The sequence below is a fragment of the Aplidium turbinatum genome, chromosome 7 (genome assembly GCF_918807975.1).
Source record: "Aplidium turbinatum chromosome 7, kaAplTurb1.1, whole genome shotgun sequence".
In the NCBI taxonomy this organism is placed as follows: domain Eukaryota; kingdom Metazoa; phylum Chordata; class Ascidiacea; order Aplousobranchia; family Polyclinidae; genus Aplidium; species Aplidium turbinatum.
Window position 1 is genome coordinate 11,054,057 of NC_137478.1, and position 19,087 is coordinate 11,073,143.

The 19,087-nt window shown below is 37.1% G+C and overlaps 1 protein-coding gene across 1 annotated transcript in view; it reads left to right on the forward strand.

Moving 5' to 3' along the window:
* Positions 1-19,087, forward strand: part of LOC145774402 (acyltransferase PGAP2-like) — a 46,638-nt gene that overhangs the window by 15,501 nt on the left and 12,050 nt on the right. The window contains exons 2-3 of the mRNA XM_082585651.1: positions 3,204-3,362; positions 12,652-12,757. Of these exons, the coding sequence (XP_082441777.1) occupies positions 3,204-3,362; positions 12,652-12,757 (265 nt within the window). The remainder of the gene's footprint in view (positions 1-3,203; positions 3,363-12,651; positions 12,758-19,087) is intronic.

A 19,087-nucleotide genomic window follows, 5' to 3' on the forward strand; every position in this document is an offset into this window, starting at 1 on the left:
CACTAACCCACAGCGTTCTCAACTATGAAGACACGTGTTTTACCCACGGATGTCAACTAAACCTAGTTCTCCTTTTTAACAACGATTCAATGTTCTACAACATTGAATCGATATAAAAACGACAATATTGCCAGCCGATGTAAATTAGCACTTGTTTGTTTGTTTGTTTGTCATATATTTACCCTGCATTGCGGGAAAGCGGACTTGAGCGCTATGCATCGGTGTACGCCTTCCGACGTACACCTGACCCACGCTGCAGCCGACGGCAATGTCTGTTTCCGGTTATCTACTCTACTTATGACTTAAATTTGGTACTACCCATTACTCGAAATCGATCACCGGGTAGAGGCAATTATCGTAAAGTTTCTTGCCCAGAGAAACAACAGCAAGTGCGGAGGCTGGAGTCGAACATGCAGGCTCTCGACTGCGAGGTCAACGCGCTAACCACTCGGCCACTGCTGCCGGATTAACACTTCGTTAAAATAAACATCGTGAATTGCAAACAAGACTTACAGCGCTGGTGATCGCAGCTGGATATATTCAATACAACAGTAGTGACTATGATGCGCTGACCTAATTCTGCGTCACTCTTTGATACTACATATTTTCGACATTTAATCCACGATCATTCTATTGCGAAATTACATAATTGGCTAGAAGAAACCGGCCGCCAAACTTGGTCGACTGAGGAGGTAGCACAGGCGGTCATTCAAGCACTACTTAGCGGCCATGGCCGCGATAGCCGGCGGCTGCTTTAAGGCAACGTATCCTAGTCATCAAAGTTCTCTTTTCTACACGATTTCAATGTTTAGCGACGTTAAAACGATAGGCCACACATTTGGTTAGCTTTCTCATTCTGTTACTACAATGTAAAAATGAACTGTTAGGCTAACTGGGATCTTGGAACAAATTTTTGCTGGAAGGGATAACTAGGCTACTGTACCCGATAATTTCCTTTCCATCCAAGCTGTAGGCCACACATTTGTTGATCCAAACTAATCATTTTAACTATTTAAAAGTACTAACTTATAGATATAAACATGGTTTTTTTTTTGTAACATTTTCTTTTTTTTATTTTCCCTTTACATCTTAAATTTTTCTGAAAGTGTTGCGACCGTGCCAAATTTCTTTCAACTCAATAACTTACTTCGGTCACAAGCACGTTTTAACGTTCGCGTTTTGTCGCTTCCACCTTAAAAACAACTGAACGGACATGACGAATTCAAGCACATTTTAGCGTTCGCGTTTTGTCGCTTTTACCTTTGCTATGTTGACGTGTATTGTTTTTGATATGATGGTCAGAAATAAAAACAACTGAACTGACGCGACGAATTTTAATTTAATAGTTCAAGCATTTTATTTTTATTCCTTTCTGCACGTTCAGCGACGTTAAAACGATGTGAAAACAGTTAGGCTACGGTACCCGATAATTCCCTTTCAAAAATAAAATTTTAAAAACTCGCCGAATAGGGCACTCGCCGAAAAAGGTTCTCGCCGAAGAGGGAACTCGCCAAATCGGACTAGCCGAATCGGATTAGCCGAATCGGACTCGCCGAAACGGGCCATTCCGTTCAAAGAGAGTGCAAACATCAAGTGCTTCACATACCAGTACCAATGTGGCTTCACATCATGTCACACCAAATGAAGAAGATGAGACGACATCAAGTGATATCGAGAGTTGTACAAGTGATGCAGACAGTACTATGGCAGAATACAGTGCCAATGTTACCCAGTCAAAACCAGTGTTGCATTTTTCTACATCGCATGCATCAAAATTGGTTATACACAATTCTCTTTCAACCAACAAAGCAGCAGTTGTCTGTGCTAGCCTGGCTGATAATGGAATCAGTGTTCCCACACCATCACAATCTGGTGTTTGGAGAGCAGTTATGTGAGATGGCAACAATGCAAAGCTAAAATTAAAATCAATTATGAAAGAGGAAAATAATTTCTGTTTACACTTTGATGAAAAAAAGATTGGCAAACATGAATATCAGGTGGTATGCTTGAAAAGTCCATCAAGAGAAATCAAACTGGGTGTTCTAAAATGCGAAAGTGGAACAGCTCAAGATATTTTCAGCAGTCTAGAAAACCTATTAGATGAATATGATGCATGGAAAAATTTGAAAATGATCATATATGTGACACAACATCTGTTAAAACAGGATGGCTGAATGGCGTTGTTGTGAAACTGCAAAATGCAATGGTCAGCAATGGTTTTGATAAACCACAGTATACCGGTATTGGTTGCCAACATCATATTCTTGATAGTCTTAAAGCATGTACTCGAGTTCTTCAACCCGACGTCTTCAACAAAACCAACTCTCAACTACAAATTTGTAGATGATGTTGTGAAACACTACGAAAACTTGCAGCAATACTACAAGCCAGAAATTGAGGTGGAAATAGTTGAAAACCCAGGATGGAGGGATGATTTTAAGTTTCTCTTTGAGTTGTGCAGAGCATTCCGCTTCTTCAAAGAAAATGGTAGATTTCCACTAATCAAATGGCATAAACTTTCATCTCTACACAATGCTAGATGGAATTCAAGAGCCATTTATGATATGATTGCCTACTTCCTCATCCCTAGATGGAGAGTAACTCTGGAGATATCATGCTCATTCAATGCGTGGCGGGAAGCCTGGTTTTCTAACCAAAGGTTTAAAGATAGAATATATATACCAAAGATTATTTGATGCTATCTTTGAGCTCGAATGTCCTGGAGCCTTAAAGTGCCTTAAAACCCATTGGAATTTGGATAAGTCCGTTGTAGATGTCCCACGCACTAACATAATTGCAGAAAGGGGAGTCAAATTGATGGAAGAACTTTACCAGAAGTGCAAAAAGGACAAATATTTGAACTTTAAATTTGTAGCAAAGAATAAGTTTTGAATTGTATAATAATTTTTTTCTTACATTTGGACCAATGTCAAAAATTAAAGTCAGTTTGTGCAGGATATTTTTTACAATTTGAACAAAATAATTATAATTTTCTACATTTATACCAAAATGTTCATTGATTCCTGCTACAGGCAAAAAAAAATCCTAGTCATAACCCTAATGTGCAATCTATGGTGTGTAATGTGTCAGTGTTATTAAATGAGCTTGGTCAGAAAAATAAATACTCAAAACAAATAAGTAGGCTACTTTAGTAGTCGGAAGATATTTCACCAGCAACTATTTCATATATTTTTTCATTTTAGGTTAAAAATTTTCTTCCATCGGTTAGTGCTGCTATTTCTCTTACCCCACAAGCATATGTGTGGAGGGCATGCATTGCATTGCATACCACACCAAGGTATTTGATTTGTTATGGCTATTGGATTTGGTACTCTTACCAAGCTATCGATGAATCTAAAAAGGTAAGGCGGTCTTTAATCGTTTTTTCATTTTGATTTTTTTGTAAAAGATGTGTTGTAAAGGAGTATCATTACATTTAACTTACTGAATTTATGTAATTGCCTACCAGTACACAACCTATTCTCGCGAACACAACTGACATGCGATCATTTTGTCGCAATACATGAATGATGTGAGACTTACAAGTTCACCTCATTTTTAATCTGCCTTTGCTTCTGTCGTATGATCTTTGAAGGTTAATGCATTTTTCTTGTATGGTGCATCTGAAAGTTCCATTTCCAATATTTTTTTGCTTGCTTGTGGAGCAGTGGTCCTTAAAATGGGGGGCATGAGGATTCCCCAATTTCTCTCATGATTATGAACAGTACACTGCTCTAGAGAAAAATGCTAACGCATTTTCTTAGGGCTATGGCCTGCTAAACAGAACATTTGCTGAAATGGCGGAAGCCTTATGAAGTTACCAAGTCAGCTTTCACCCTATCAGAGTGGCTTTTTTGCTACAAGCTCAGAAAGTTGGTTATCAGTAAGAATTGGGACGTTATCCAATGGTGTAGGACAGTGGTTCTTAACCGCCGGTCCTCGGACCGGTGCCGGTTCGTGTAATTTTTTTGCCGGTCCGCAAAAAATCTTACTTTCTGCAAAGCTTATTTTAATGTGCAGTCATTAGCATATTGTAAACTTGTGATCGCACTGTGAAACATGCCCAGCTGTAAAACTGACATATCTCCATGTAAAATTGTTTGATAATAAAGGTGAACTTTTTGATGACTTAATTCTGTGCCCTTGATAATGTTTTTGTGACAAATTGCATAGTAGTTTTTAAAAAGTTTTGAAAAATTTCAAAGTCGTTGGAGACGAAAATTTGGAATTAGATAAGTTTGAAGTTCCGGGATAAAGTCAGGCCTGCAATGGAAATTTGCCAGAACCGGAGTTTGAGAAAGCAAAGATCTTGTTTTTCAAAGAATGGAATGAAGACAAGCCGATTTGCTAGGGAAAATGCTGGTGAAATGGAGTGGTGAAAAAAGTAAAAAGAGGTGCTGAGCGTTGTGAGTCAACAATTGAAAGAGTTAGCTAACAATTTTAACGGTTCATTTTGCGTAACATGAAGATCCTCGACATGGAAACTTTTAGATGAACAATCCATGCATCGATGATGTCAACACATGCGACCTTAATCTTCATGAAAAAGAAAGTCTGATTGAATTACAATATGTTATGCTTCTACTTTGCAGTCCAGATTCGAAAAACATCATCGTCACACTTCTGGTTATCTCTTGCAAACGAATTTGTGCCTAACTTTCAAAAACAAACGATTTGATGGTAATTGTTTCAACCAGCTATTTAGAAACGACAGTTCTTTTTCATGTCTGGCTTTACAAAGCAAAGAAATCGCCTGGATGCCGAAACAGAGCTACGTGTTTTAGAAACTTCTTTGATATGTCGTTTTCCTCACATAGGCTACTGGCAGCGTAACAGTAGCAAATTTCCCACTGACATTGATTTTGTATGGAAATGGATTGACATTTTTCTGTTTGAGTTTTGATTGCCGTTTTATTCTAATTTTCGTCCTGAATACAAATCATATGCTAAAACCTTGCATTATGGTGCGCAACGACAACTTTAGTTAACAAAACGTTACAAATCAGGGTTGGTTGATTTAAATCAAATGATTTAAATCATTGATTTAAATCATGATTTAAATCAACCAATAAAAATCAAAAAAATCAATTAAAAAAATCAAACGATTTTTTATTTGCTAAAATAAAAATAAATACATCAACAAACGTTTCACTGCTTCTTTGTAATACAAAAGTTATATTTAAATACTTAAGGCTATGCATGTTTTGAAAGGCAACTTAGTTTACTTGGCAGTTCACAAACCGGAATGGCCCGTTTCGGTGAGTCCGATTCGGTGAGTCCGATCCCTTAACAGGGGATTTTTTCAATTTTTTTTTTTTAAATTATCGGGTACCGTAGCCTAATTATCATTGCCGTTTTAGGGTTAGGGGTTAGGAGTTAAGGTTAGGGGTTAGAAGTTAGGAACTCACCGAATCAGACTCACCGAATCGGACTCACCGAATAGTAGCAGACTCGTTCACAAACAGTGTTGTTCACTAAACATAGTTTTTGAGCGAGTTTTTTCCACTTTTGGTCTGGTTCAATCAGAAGTTCGAAATCGATTGGGCACTGCAAAAGCTGGCGAGCTTGTATTTATGTACAAACTTCTCAATGCAAAATAAACTGCAATTTTGTGTCATCTGAACTTTTATTGTTTTGGTATGGTACGTCGGTAACATAATTATATTACACAATTGAACTTTCTTTGCAAAAAGTCTAGTTGTAGGCTATGCATCAGTTGAGCAAAAAAGCAAAGTGATGTGAGCTCAAACGTAATAGGAAAGATCTTAGTGTAGGGTCATTCCATGTCAAATCACCCAAAAAAAATGAAATTTTAAGCACCACCTTCTCCGATTTTGATGAAATTTGGCACGTTTGTTGCATATAGGCAGAAACCCCCAAATATAAAATTCTATCGTGATCGGACCATTCGTTCTGTAGATATTGACCTTTGAACTTTTGACCTTTTTGACGAGGCGCCAAATTATAAAACTCAATATCTCATTAACCACTTGACCAATACCCATGTGTGAGGTATCATATTAAAGGGAATTGACTCAGGAATTCATTTTTGACAATAAAATCTGAATTTAATTTTGTTTAGAAGTAATGACCTTTTCACCTATATTTTGACCTTGAATTTCACCTTGTGGAACAAGTTCGATTTTTATTTTGAAATACCCAAATTGTAGTCAAGGTAATGGACTATTACTTCTGTAAAAATCAGAACACTATTATTTTTCGTTTTTGAGATATGTGGATGTAAAAATTCTGTATTTTACGAAAAAAAAAATTTTTTGGTAAAAATTTTTGCAAAGTCAAATATCGTATCTGAATGATTGCTAACTTGAAGTCTAGACTTCAGGACTGAATCACAAAACATTTCACTGAACATTTCACTGAATCACAAACATTTCACAATAAATACATCAGAAAAGAGCATTGATCTTTGATGTTTTATCATTATTCTCCTGTCATGATAAAGCAACAGCGGCAGTATATAATTATATTGGATGAATCTGCATTCATTTAGGAGTTTTCCAATTGCTTGATATGCATTTAAATTTACAATGATATGACACAACCGTGTAATATCATACCGGTACATCTTAAGTACCGTACAGAATTAATAGGCTGAATTACAGTGCTTGAAGAATAGTTGAGAATTTTTCAAATTTGAACAGTTTTGTGATATTTATCACCTTCCATACTAATTTACAGACTTGTACTAATCATTAATTTAGTATGTTTGAATGTTAGTCTAAGTTAAAAATGTGTTTTCAAACGTTTTTGTTGTTTTTTGACTTTACTATTTACCTGCAATATTTGGTACAAATACAATGCTCAAATTAAGAAAAACTTCATGAGCTATAATTGCCGAACCTACATACCTCGGCATAACCCTGGACAGGTCACTCACGTACCGCCGGCACTTGAAGTCACTGTGCAAAAAACTATCTACACGTGTCGCACTTTTGAGACGATTGATTTGTTGTGAAACTGAATGATTTCACCATGAGTTTTGGATAGAGCTCGACCGATATATTGGTCAGCCGATATATATCGGCCGATATCAGGTATAGCCGATATATTGTATCGGCTATTTTTCGCCGATGAACATCGGCCAGCAAACTCAAAACCAGCCATACATGCCTTTAGAAGAAACACAAGTTGCTCCTACGTGCTTGCATAGCACGAACAATTGTTGCGAGAATGTGATTTCTCGCCCATTCTAGTGCGCGCATCTAGAAAATGTTAATACTGTATCCCTTAGCTTCCATTCAAGCAGGAAAACGTTCGATTTTGACGTTGCTTCAACGATTGTTGACATTGCATCAGCGTAACAAAGGTAAACTCTTCGCTAAGAATCGATGGGAGTACCGGTGCACTTCTACACTAACCACGCGCAACTTATTTCAAGTCTTACGTCACAATGTTTGGCTTTGATCTCCGAGTGATATTGATAAGGCAAGATTTGTTACAAAATTAGATCATACGAGTAGGCTATCACAGCAAGATGCAGCAAAATTTGTCAAATTTTGGTATTACAGTAAGAAAGAAAAGGCCCAGGGAAAATTAACTTTTGCTCATATGACATGCAAAAATAAACCCAAAGAAAAAATCCTAGTGAAACTTTGCACAGAAGAACATAGTAGCGTTATTGTAGAAGTTTTCCGACCCGTGCCCAGACCATTGTGACGCAAGAAGCCACACGACCTCGTTCGGTGGAAGTTAATCAGTTATGCAGCGTATTGCAGCTACACGGCGCTTTGACTCTCCAAGCGCACCTTGTTGGTTTCATGAAAGCCTTCGTTGAAATTTTAAAAAGCCTTACAAACCGTAGCCATACCTCTTAAATGGCGAAGAATTCCGACCGGACACGTTTGTCCGCCGTCAGCAAAAACGAATTTCGAGGCCTGGGTTGTTTCTTTTTTGTTCGGTGTTTTTTTGTGATTAGTGTTAAGAATGATTTTTCCATTACAGCAACTAATGCATAAACTTTCTTGGACTGGTTTGTTGCTTAATAACTTTGTTGGTGACAAACTTTTCGTTGCTGATATATATCGGCCGATATATATCGGTATCGGCCTAAAAATTTGATAAATATCGGTATCGGCCTGAAAAAGTGATATCGATCAAGCTCTAGTTTTGGACTTTGATGTATCTTACACATGCACGCAGAGTGTGTCACTGAAGTTCCAGCTAATACGCACCATTTTGGTTGAAGAGCCGCAAATGTAGAAAACCCTACTTTGCTCAAACCAAACTGCATTTGAGTCTCATTGAAAGCTGCATGAAGCTCCTTCAAATTACATAGAACCAAACGTTTCTGGTTTCCGTTTTGACAGTCCTGCTCTTTTTAACCATGTAGTTTGTTGCTGCAAATAGTTGCATTGTGCGCTCAATGGTGAACGGAAAGAGAGTCAGTATTTGAACACGTTCAGCATAGGAATTACTTTGTTTGAATCTATTTATCAGCTCACCGAACATAGAATTGTATAGTTGAATATCGTGGTTTTCATTATCAGTCTCTGATTCTGATGATTCCAGTTGAGTTTCATAGAGCTTTTCTAGACCACGCCTTAGTTTGACTGTCCCTCTTTTTAGCTTCTGTTTTACTTTTGATTTTTTGCTTGATGGTGCCAAGCCCCCAGTTTTGACGGGTCAGCGCATCAGCTGTAAAATGCTTGCACTGATTGTGAAATTGACGCAGATGCATGCGCGACGGCATTACCTCATACACGAAGAGAAATAAAGAGAAAAACAATTTACCACTGCTATGCAAATTGAAATTGTTTTAGAATTTTTGTCGTTTATTTTTTGGTCAATTAACCAACATGACCATAGCTTTTTTAGGTCACTGCAAAATCATTTTGGTTCAACTTCATGCCTGTTTCTTTTTATTGGTCAGGACCTGAAATAAGTTTGGTCACTTTTTAAATGCAGTCTAGTTACTTTGAGTCAAACTAAATTATACTGCAGTTCATGATGCTAATTGTAAAATAAAGAATATGAAGTTCCAAAAGCCTAGATTTTGAGTGACAACCAAAAAAAAGTTACTTTTTATAAAATACAGAATTTTTACATCCACATATCTCAAAAACGAAAAATAATAGTGTTCTGATTTTTACAGAGGTTATAGTCCATTACCTTGACTACAATTTGGGTATTTCAAAATAAAAATCGAACTTGTTCCACAAGGTGAAATTCAAGGTCAAAATATAGGTGAAAAGGTCATTACTTCTAAACAAAATTAAATTCAGATTTTATTGTCAAAAATAAATTCCTGAGTAAATTCCCTTTAAAATGATACCTCACACATGGGTATTGGTCAAGCGGTTAATGAGAAATTGAGTTTTAAACTTTGGCGCCTCGTCGAAAAGGTCAAAAGTTCAAAGGTCAATATCTCCAGAACCATAGGTCCGATCACGATAACATTTTAAATTTGGGGGTTTCTGCCCATATGCAACAAACGTGCTAAATTTCATCAAAATCGGAGAAGGTGGTGTTTAACCCATTGGGTGATTTGACATGGAATGACCCTGTAGTGAGATGACAGTCTGAGACGTACCTCAATCTTGATATGCACATTATGATTTAGTATAAAGCAACATATCACACCTACTTAAAAATATGTGCAGTAGACAGGCTAGCCTACAATATGATAATAAAAATGATTAAACACTTGCAAAGCAAAGCCTTTCAATCAATCAAGAGGTTAAAAATAATTCTGCTATCTTACTAAAATGATTTCTTCCCCCAAGTAGACTCGACGCTTTTTTATATAAAAAAATCAAAAAAATCTGATTTAAATCAAAAAAATCCGATTTAAATCAAAAAAATCCGATTTTTTTAAAAAAATCATGATTTTTTCCAACCCTGTTACAAATATTCATTCTATTCACTACGATCTTTGGTTGCCGGTCCGCAAACATTTTTTAAAAATTTTGCCGTTCCCCCACTGTTAAAAGGTTAAGAACCACTGGTGTAGGACACAGACATTCTGTCACTGTGGCAGTGAGCAGTGCCACCAAACAAGTGCACAGTACTCTGTTGAAAAGTAGGCAAGGGCAAGGGCTTCTGTTTGCAATTATGTCAGCTGGAGCCTGCCAGACGCTTCAATAGCACAGTGTTCCTTGCACAATGATGATCAAAGAGTGGACAAGGAATCCTGTGCATCATTTATGCAATAACCATTAAAAAGAAACCTAAAATAATCTTCCGTTTAATTTGCACGAAATTTACAAGATTATTTATAAGACTTGCAATTTTTTCTATGGTCAATACCAAATCGTAAATCATACTTTTTATAGTAGAATGGGCATCATAGATCATGATAAAAAAAAGATTTGTCCCAAACATTCCAAAAATGGCTCCAGAAGTTCGTCATGTGCAAAGTATGAAAATTGATTTTAAAATGCTATTGACCCATTTGGATTGATTTAAATGCATTTTAGACCTCAGATTTGAATTACTTGACCCTTGGGGGTTTTTTTTCGGTCATTTGTCGGTTATTGACCAATTTTTTAGCAAAATGTCCGAAAAAAAATTGTCAATTCAGTCAAAATGTTCGAAAAAAGATGTAGTCAACGCGCGCAAAACGATTTCAGTGATTGCAAAGAAGCTTCTTGCGCCACTCTACAATTTTTTGTCAATCGGAAATACAAGACATAGACTTTTCCCAAACTTTTCCCAAACATTTCCCAAACGTGACTGACTTGGTGCTTTCAAGTGTGACGCAATGTTGCGTTGCCTTGGAAAGGTCAAACCGCTTGGTAGAGATTGATCGGTCCGTTCTGTCAATCGGGTCATTTTCTCAGCATGTTGCATAATTATATTATCAATTTTTGAGCTGGTGGTCAGCACTTTCGAAATGTTATTGACCAGACCTCAATAAACAACAAAGTATCCCTTTGTACTGTATGTTGATCCAATGTCTCATTGCTTGTGATAAACGCAAACACGAAAGTAACACACTCAAAGACTTCAACTTTTTAGAAATGCCACTGTGTTTTCAAATCTTTCCTTCGAGTCGTGGAAAAGATTGATCTGTCAGTCGGGAAGTTATCCCAGCATGTTGCATAATGTTGTTAACGTTTGAGCTGGTGATAACCTCTGTGAAATGTTTGACTCCACATCGATAGATAGTGATTTTGTGTGATGGTTTTTGCAACGTCGTACTCCACTCCATTAAAAAATTTTAATTTGAAGTAATGTGTAATTGCGAACCAGGTGACAATTGGCGGAAAGTTTTAACAATAGCTGCGAAGCGTGGCATAGATTGGCCAGGTTTGGCAGCTAATTGCTAATGCTTTTCTGACTTTTAATGAAGAGATCGCAACCGCAGAACGTGGATTCAGTTTGCTTTCTCGGTTGCAAACTCCAGCAAGAAATCGCTTGCGTTGTTCAACTGCAGATAAACTTATGCGTTTGAGGTTGAATGCTGCATCATACAAAACATTCAATTATGACGTGGCATACGTGCACTGGCACGGCAACGCGAGCACGCTACAACGTGAGCGGTGAAATTGTTGACAAGTTAAATCACTTTGTAAATGCGAACCATTAGAGCGTAACGTGTTTTTTTATTTGGTCATTCTTGTTTTTATTCCTTTCCGTTGTGCAATAAAAGATGTCTGCGGTCGGGTGTTGCAAGGTTGAGTTTCGCTGATGAACGTTGAAGAAACGTTTGTCTGTTCTAACTTTTTCAGATATAACACGACAACGTTTCTCAGCGAAACTTCATGTTGTAGCTGGTCAGGAAGAGCAAATTTTGGTTTGTATCAGCTACTTGAAAGGAAATATTTCCATCAAAAAAAATGACCGAAATAAATAAAAAATGACCGAATTTTTTCAAGTCATTTCGGACAAATGACCGAAAAGTCTCAGCGAAAAAAAAAAAAACAGCTTGACCCCCAAAATATAGAGATACATACAATACATGTACTCTTATATGGTATAGTGTACAATACATGTACACTATACCATATACCATATTAAGAAAAAGGCTTGCTTGACCACCTCGCTCATACCTAAAATCGCTATCTAGTGGTAAATATTTCAAACCGTTTAACCATTAAACAAATTTCATTTTTTTGTTCATCATTTTTCATACTACTCTCTACTCAACATACAAAAAGATTATAACTGCAGACAGTGCAGACCGTTTTCGCCTTCCAGCTTCCTCAGTGTAGTACTAGTAGGTACAGTGGTACACTGGTATGGCCGCAGAGATATATACCTTCTTGTGGCATTTTCCCATTTGTGGAACCCAAGCTCCAAAAAATGGTACTACTGACAACCTTGTCTAAGTGCTCAAACTGCAGGCAGTCAGCTTTGCGCAATGCACAGCAAGGTGCCTCCAGTAAAGTGCTCAATCAGCATAAGCCAAGAGCGTCCATAACTGCAGACAGTGCACACCATTTCAGCCTTCCAGCCTCCTCAGTGCAGTAGGTACACTGCGTAGGGGAAGGGTATGGCCACAGAGATTTTCACTCTTAAAATTATAATGAAATGACCTGGATGTAAACACTAATGACAATACGAAGGAGCTTCAAATGCTATCTACTGTGTATCAGCGTATGTGTGTCATCAACACACATTATGATGCAATGCCAAGTATATAATATTGAGTATAATTGGAATGAGCTAAACTTGTATTGTATGTTTCAGTTTTCTTCACTGCGTGGCTTTCTCACTGTTTTGACAGTGTGTGCCAATTATATTGAGTTATCTGCTTTACTCGGCCTCACTTTGATCTCGTCATCTGAAAACTTTGGTAATTAATCTAATTTTACTAATTTTTGTCATACTTTTGGTGAGCACTGCTTTTTAACAGCTTTTACAACAGCATGTGAAGTTTTCGCTGAAATATGATACATACAGTACAACATTGTGTTGACAGTTTTCAAAACTAAAGATTGGGATTGTTGTACTTGAAAGCTTACCAAAGTGAATCACACACTCAGAGATGCCTCAACAACTTTTCTAATGGTTGCGATATCAAGAATATAATGTTGGTTTCCTAAATCAGCAAAGTATTCGATAAAATTCTACAATGCATGAATATATACAGGCTATATGTATAGTGTATATACCATAAAGTGTAACCTACTAAGTGAACAGCCATCTGGTTTTAGATAAAACCAATCTGTAGAAGTGCTTAGTAGCAACAAATTTGATAACTGACTAAACAACGTCGATAATAATGTTCATACTTGTACAATAGGGTGTTTCATTTGCTCCCTTTGGTTGAATTTTGATCTATCCCTAAGTTAATTATGTTCCATTTTAGGAAAAATAACCTTACTATAATTTTTAATGTTATGGCCTCCCGTTTGCAACTTTCCAAAAGGTACCATTAAAAAATCCCCTTTGAAGTTTGTTTGGTAATTACAGAAGAAAAAAGAGCAATAGCAGTGGTGGGAATCAAACCCACGTCAATGAAATGACTATTACCGCCCTAACCCTCTGCACCAAGTCAGGCGATGGAAAACCGATGACTTAATTTAGCTATTATTTGTTGTTTTTTTTGCTCAAAGGGGATTTTTTAATGGTACCTTTTGGAAAGTTGCCTCCCGTTTACCCCTCCCCCACTGCGACCCCGAAATTTCTGCCTACTCCAATCGCCATAACTCAAACACCACTTTAGATAGACAATTAGACATGGGTCAATTGACATGGGTCATGGACAATTAGACATCATATTTATTGGCATATACCACTTTAATTCAAAAATGCTGCCAAAATAACAATCTGAGCATTTTTTTTTCATGAGCAACATAAGAAAATACAATTTGGGTAGAGAGGTAACTCTTTTAAACCATAAACAGACATAACTAAGCAACAACACTACATTTAACATTATAAAAACAAAAAACAACAAGCGAACGTTTTCGGCTAGTCATATAGCCCTTTTCAAGCCTATAAGAAAAATACATTATTGAAAGAAATGCTAAAGAATCATATAGTATCACAGCAAAAATATGGTCAAATCCACTGGCGCCGACTTACGGGGTTACGGGGTGGCCACGCTGTAGCTGTAGGTAGGCTGTATGTATGTAGGTGTAGGTAGGCTGTATCCAAGCTGTAGGCCACACATTTGTTGATCCAAACTAATCATTTTAACTATTCAAAAGTACTAACTTATAGATATAAACATGATTTTTTTTTGTAACATTTTCTTTTTTTTATTTTCCCTTCACATCTTAAATTTTTCTGAAGGTGTTGCGACCGTGCCAAATTTCTTTCAACTCAATAACTTACTTCGGTCACAAGCACGTTTTAACGTTCGCGTTTTGTCGCTTCTACCTTAAAAACAACTGAACGGACATGACGAATTCAAGCACGTTTTAGCGTTCGCGTTTTGTCGCTTTTATCTTTGCTATGTTGACGTGTATTGTTTTTGATATGATGGTCAGAAATAAAAACAACTGAACTGACATGACGAATTTAATAGTTCAAACATTTTATTCCTTTCTGCACGTTCAGCGACGTTAAAACGATGTGAAAACAGTTAGGCTACGGTACCCGATAATTCCCTTTCAAAAATAAAATTTCAAAAACTTGCCAATTAGGGCACTCGCCGAAAAAGGCTCTCGTCGAATAGGGAACTCGCCGAATCGGATTAGCCGAATCGGACTCGCCGATACGGGCCATTCCGCATTGCAGGCAACTCCAAAGCGAGTACTGCAAAAATTACCGATGTACTGTGCTTCAATGATGTTTTCTGTCCTGGAGGATAAAAATTCAATGACGACAACACAAGTGGGACATGAATCATGAATAGTAACACAGCAACAGCTAACGCTCATTAAGTAGGGCATGGATAGGATACTAACTAAGGCCTGTATAGATCCAAATCTAAGATCCAAATTGAGTTCAAGCTGGAACACAAGTTGAACTTGGGCCATGGTACACCAAATACAGTACATGGACCAAGTCCAACTTGAGTTTCTGCTTGAACTCAAGTGGGATCTTAGAATACGGGCTTAAGTTCTCTACAATCCTGCAATTAGTTACATTCTTCAAAAACTGCAACTTGCAGTTACATGTACTCGCAGTCTGCAAGCACGATTTTCCCCAAGCCAGTTGATTAACAATATTATTATCATGATTGATGATGCATGCATATAATCCTCAAAGAGGCGGTTGGGCATCATCAACAGTGGGTGCTTCTTTAGCGAAAGGATGGTTTACACTTTCTGTGTTCTTGTGCCACTTGCGGGATGTCTTGGTAGGCTAATGGTCTTCGCTGTGAGAAGATCCCAAGAAGTCTGAGCTTAAATATATATACCTTTCAGTACAGTCATTAATTACATTGATTCCTTGGACATTTACCAGGTTTTCTTTGAAGATGCTGTTATCATGCCATTCATTAACAGGCATGTGCAAAAATTCATGGTTCAGGTTCAACAAGTTTAAAAAATACCATGAATCTTGTCCAACTAAATCACCAAGCCTTGTTGATGGCCCAAAATGTTGTAGAAATGTTGGCTTTTCAAACCCAGATCCATGTCGCTGTTTGGGCATGGCTGAGTGAGTGTGTATCAATGCATTGTAGCATTCGATCAGCAATAAATCTCTTTTCTTTAACAAGAGTGTTTTCACTGAATAGAGAAAGAGAAATCATTTTCTTTGTCAAGTACCAAAGGTGTCTCTTTAATGCCTTTAGAACACTGGTTGCAATATAGTCATTAATGTTGCTGTAAGTGAACAGCATCTTGCAAAACTTCAAATCATTCCATGGAGCATCAGTGGGTAATGAACATGTAAACCACCACTGAGAATACACAAGAGTGATGAAGTTGACAAAGCTTCTTATCTTTGAGGTTTGTTGAGTGGTAGTAACAGGTCCAGGTGGAAGCTCTCCAATGTATTTTTCCAGAAGACATATCTTAATGGAGTAAATCAGCTTTGCCATCCATCTGGCTTTTATGCAAAGCTCCAGACTTTTTGAAGGTTATTGGGTCTTGTAGTGAATTTTCCAGGAAAATGCGACAGAGTTTAATGAACTCTAAATAATCACCCCTCTGGAAAGTATGTTGAGCAGAACAAAGTTCCAGTATTTTCTGCTTTTGTTCTAAAGTTTTTACTTTGCACATAACCACTGGTCATGTTTAAGTATATTAATAGTACATTATTGGCAATTTTTGCAGCACTCGCTTTGGAGTTGCCTGCAATACGGCTTGAATTTGAAACTACCAATGGGTAGTTTCATGGAGGCAATCATTTTGGGTAGTTTCACTGGATATTAGTTTTGGTGTAGTGTTTGGGTAGTTTGGGTGGTTGGGTAGTTTGGGTAGTTTCACTGATGGGTAGTTTCACTGGATATGGAGGCAATCATTTTGACCTTTTTTGCCCAAGAAAACAGCAACACAGTGGTTTCAGTAGCTGGAATTAATGTAAACACTCTTTGGTGCGAAGACCGATGTGCTAAGCACAACACACCACGTTGCTGCCTGCTTTATGGAGGTTTCGTGAGCCCTTGCTATGCTATTACTTATTGTAATGTCCTATTACTTCATAGATGGTTTTTGGTAATATTGTGTCAATGTGATTAATTTTGGTGTGTCAATTGCCACTTATGTCTGGTTGTTCACATCGTATGTTGGCTATTCATGCTAACTACTTTTCTTACGTTGCGCAAGAAAAAAAAATGTTTTGCTCTTATTGTTATTTTGGCAGCATTTTTGAATTAAAGTGAGGTATGCCAATAAATTTGATACCCAACAACCCATGTCTATCTAAAGTGGGGGTTGAGTTATGGCGATTGGAGTAGGCAGAAATGTTGGGGTTGCGGTGGGGGGTAAACGGGAGGCCATGACATTAAAAATTATTGTAAGGTTATTTTTTCCCAAAGTGGAACAGAGTTAACTTAGGGACAGATCAAAATTCAAATAAAGGGAGCAAATGAAACACCCTATTGTAGAATGTATTATACATAGCCAAGATGTCTATTGGCCAATGCATTTGATGCTGTCAACTAGAATTGGATCAATTATAATTGGGACTTTTCGTTGTTGTGTAATTGCAATTACAATTACATTTGGTAAGTTGCACGCATGGCATCAGTCCTTTTGTTGAGCCCCTTAACATGGGGTTTAAAAGAGGCTTCTACATTGCAACCCAATCTTTATTAAATGCAATTCTACTTTTCTTTGATAAAATCAAACTGTCTAAAATTAGCGATAAACATTAATACTATAACATTTAATTTTTGTAATTGAAACGTGTAACTAATTACATTTTCTTAAAAGTAAATTGTAATTTGGAAATTTCAGAACAATGCAATTGTAATGTAATTAAAAATTTTGAACTGATACTGATAAACTTGAACTGAACTGAACTGATATTGAACTGATAAATTTGAACAGTTTGTTTACATAGAGAAAATATACAAAACTATTGAACACTTCATTGCCCATTTTTAAGTAAGGTTTCCACTGCATCAACTTTCACCTTCTGGCCTGGTTCATCTCAAAACGGAAATTGAATATGCGGCTTGCAAACCCTGCTCTGTGGCTTAGTGGTTAGTGTGCCCGCCTCTGAATCGGTAGGCATGGGTTTGATACCCTGTCGGAGTGTCGGGTCATACCAAAGACCTTTCAAAAACGTTACTGAATCTAATTGCTGCTTGGCACTGAGGATTGAATTCGGGTAATAATGTACTCCCTTGCGGCTCTATACGGCTGCATCGACACTGTCTGCTTTGTAAAGCGCTAAGGAGCAACGCATTCAGCGATGGATACAGCGCTATATAAAAACATACATTATTATTATTATAATGATGTGATTGATCCAACTCTACGGCTAACCACGAGTTTGTAATCTGAAATCTTCAACACCATTAATTTCGTTCCTCTCGTCGACGGTTGGAGAATGAAGCACTACTGTTGTGAGATTTTTCTACAGCAATTTTCTAATCAGGACCTGACCAGTCTTTAATATCATTGGTCCAAATTCTTGGTGGTCTAACTCTATTTTGTTCACCACTCATTTTTCCTTCGAGTAGTTGTCTTTGAATAGAATTATTGCGAGTCTTGTGGCCAAAGTATTTCAACTTTCTTTTAATTGTTTATAGAATTTTCATGTTGGTTTGTAGTCTAAACAGTATTATATAGTCAGTTGGGGCAAAAAAAAAACATAGGGGTACTTGGGGTAAAAAAGGACAACCCCCCCAACTCCCCCTAAGAATGATTTTTTTTTAAAAGCTTTGCATAGTTAGAAACATCATTTATTTGCATAGTTTTTTAACATACAATACAGGTTTAGAGGTAAGTAATCTTCAAGTATTATACAAATCATTAAAGGGGTACTAAAGGAAAAACCTGACTTGGCGATTTTCCACGTTCTTTGTGTTTAACATGCTACCATAAAACGATTTTCAATAAAATTTTGCCCCATTGCGGTCTGACCACCATTGTGGGCGTGCTTTTGTCAGAGCTTTCAAAATGAGATTGAGCCTGAGCAACGAAGCGTGCGACTGTGCAGTCTACGTCATAAAGGCTAGCAATCAACCGATCACGCAATAATTGTTACTGCGGGCGATTTGACTGTAGGCTATGTATGTATTTACATCAAAACAGAAGACAGTTTGCTCAAAACATCAGATTGGTAACGTGGCTTTTGTTATTGCTGGCCTTTATGACGTATTCTCGAGCAGTGTTTGCACGTTTTGGTCATTTTGAAAAAAATGAAAATAAATGAAACTCTGGACTTTGGGCCTTGCCAGCGCCATTGAAAACAAATTTTTTTCGGTAATTGTTTTTGAAATGTATTCTTAAATGTTCAGTTTACTCATTTTAACGCTTAATTCCGGTTTGAAATTTTCCTTTAGTATGCCTTTAAATTGACCTAAAAACTGTCCAAAAAAACTTTTTTTGCTCTTTACTAAACTTTTTGTGGATCGAAAACGATTGTTGACAATCACAATTTTTTTATGTGTATTTACATGATATTTTAGTGTGATTGTACTCCAGTACTTCAAGTTTGATTGCTGTTAACCTTTCATTCTATTCTATGTTGTCTTTTTTTACCCCAAAACTACACAATGTGTTGGGGCAAAAAAAACAGTTGTTTTTATTTTCCCTGTGCTTGTTTTTTTTTA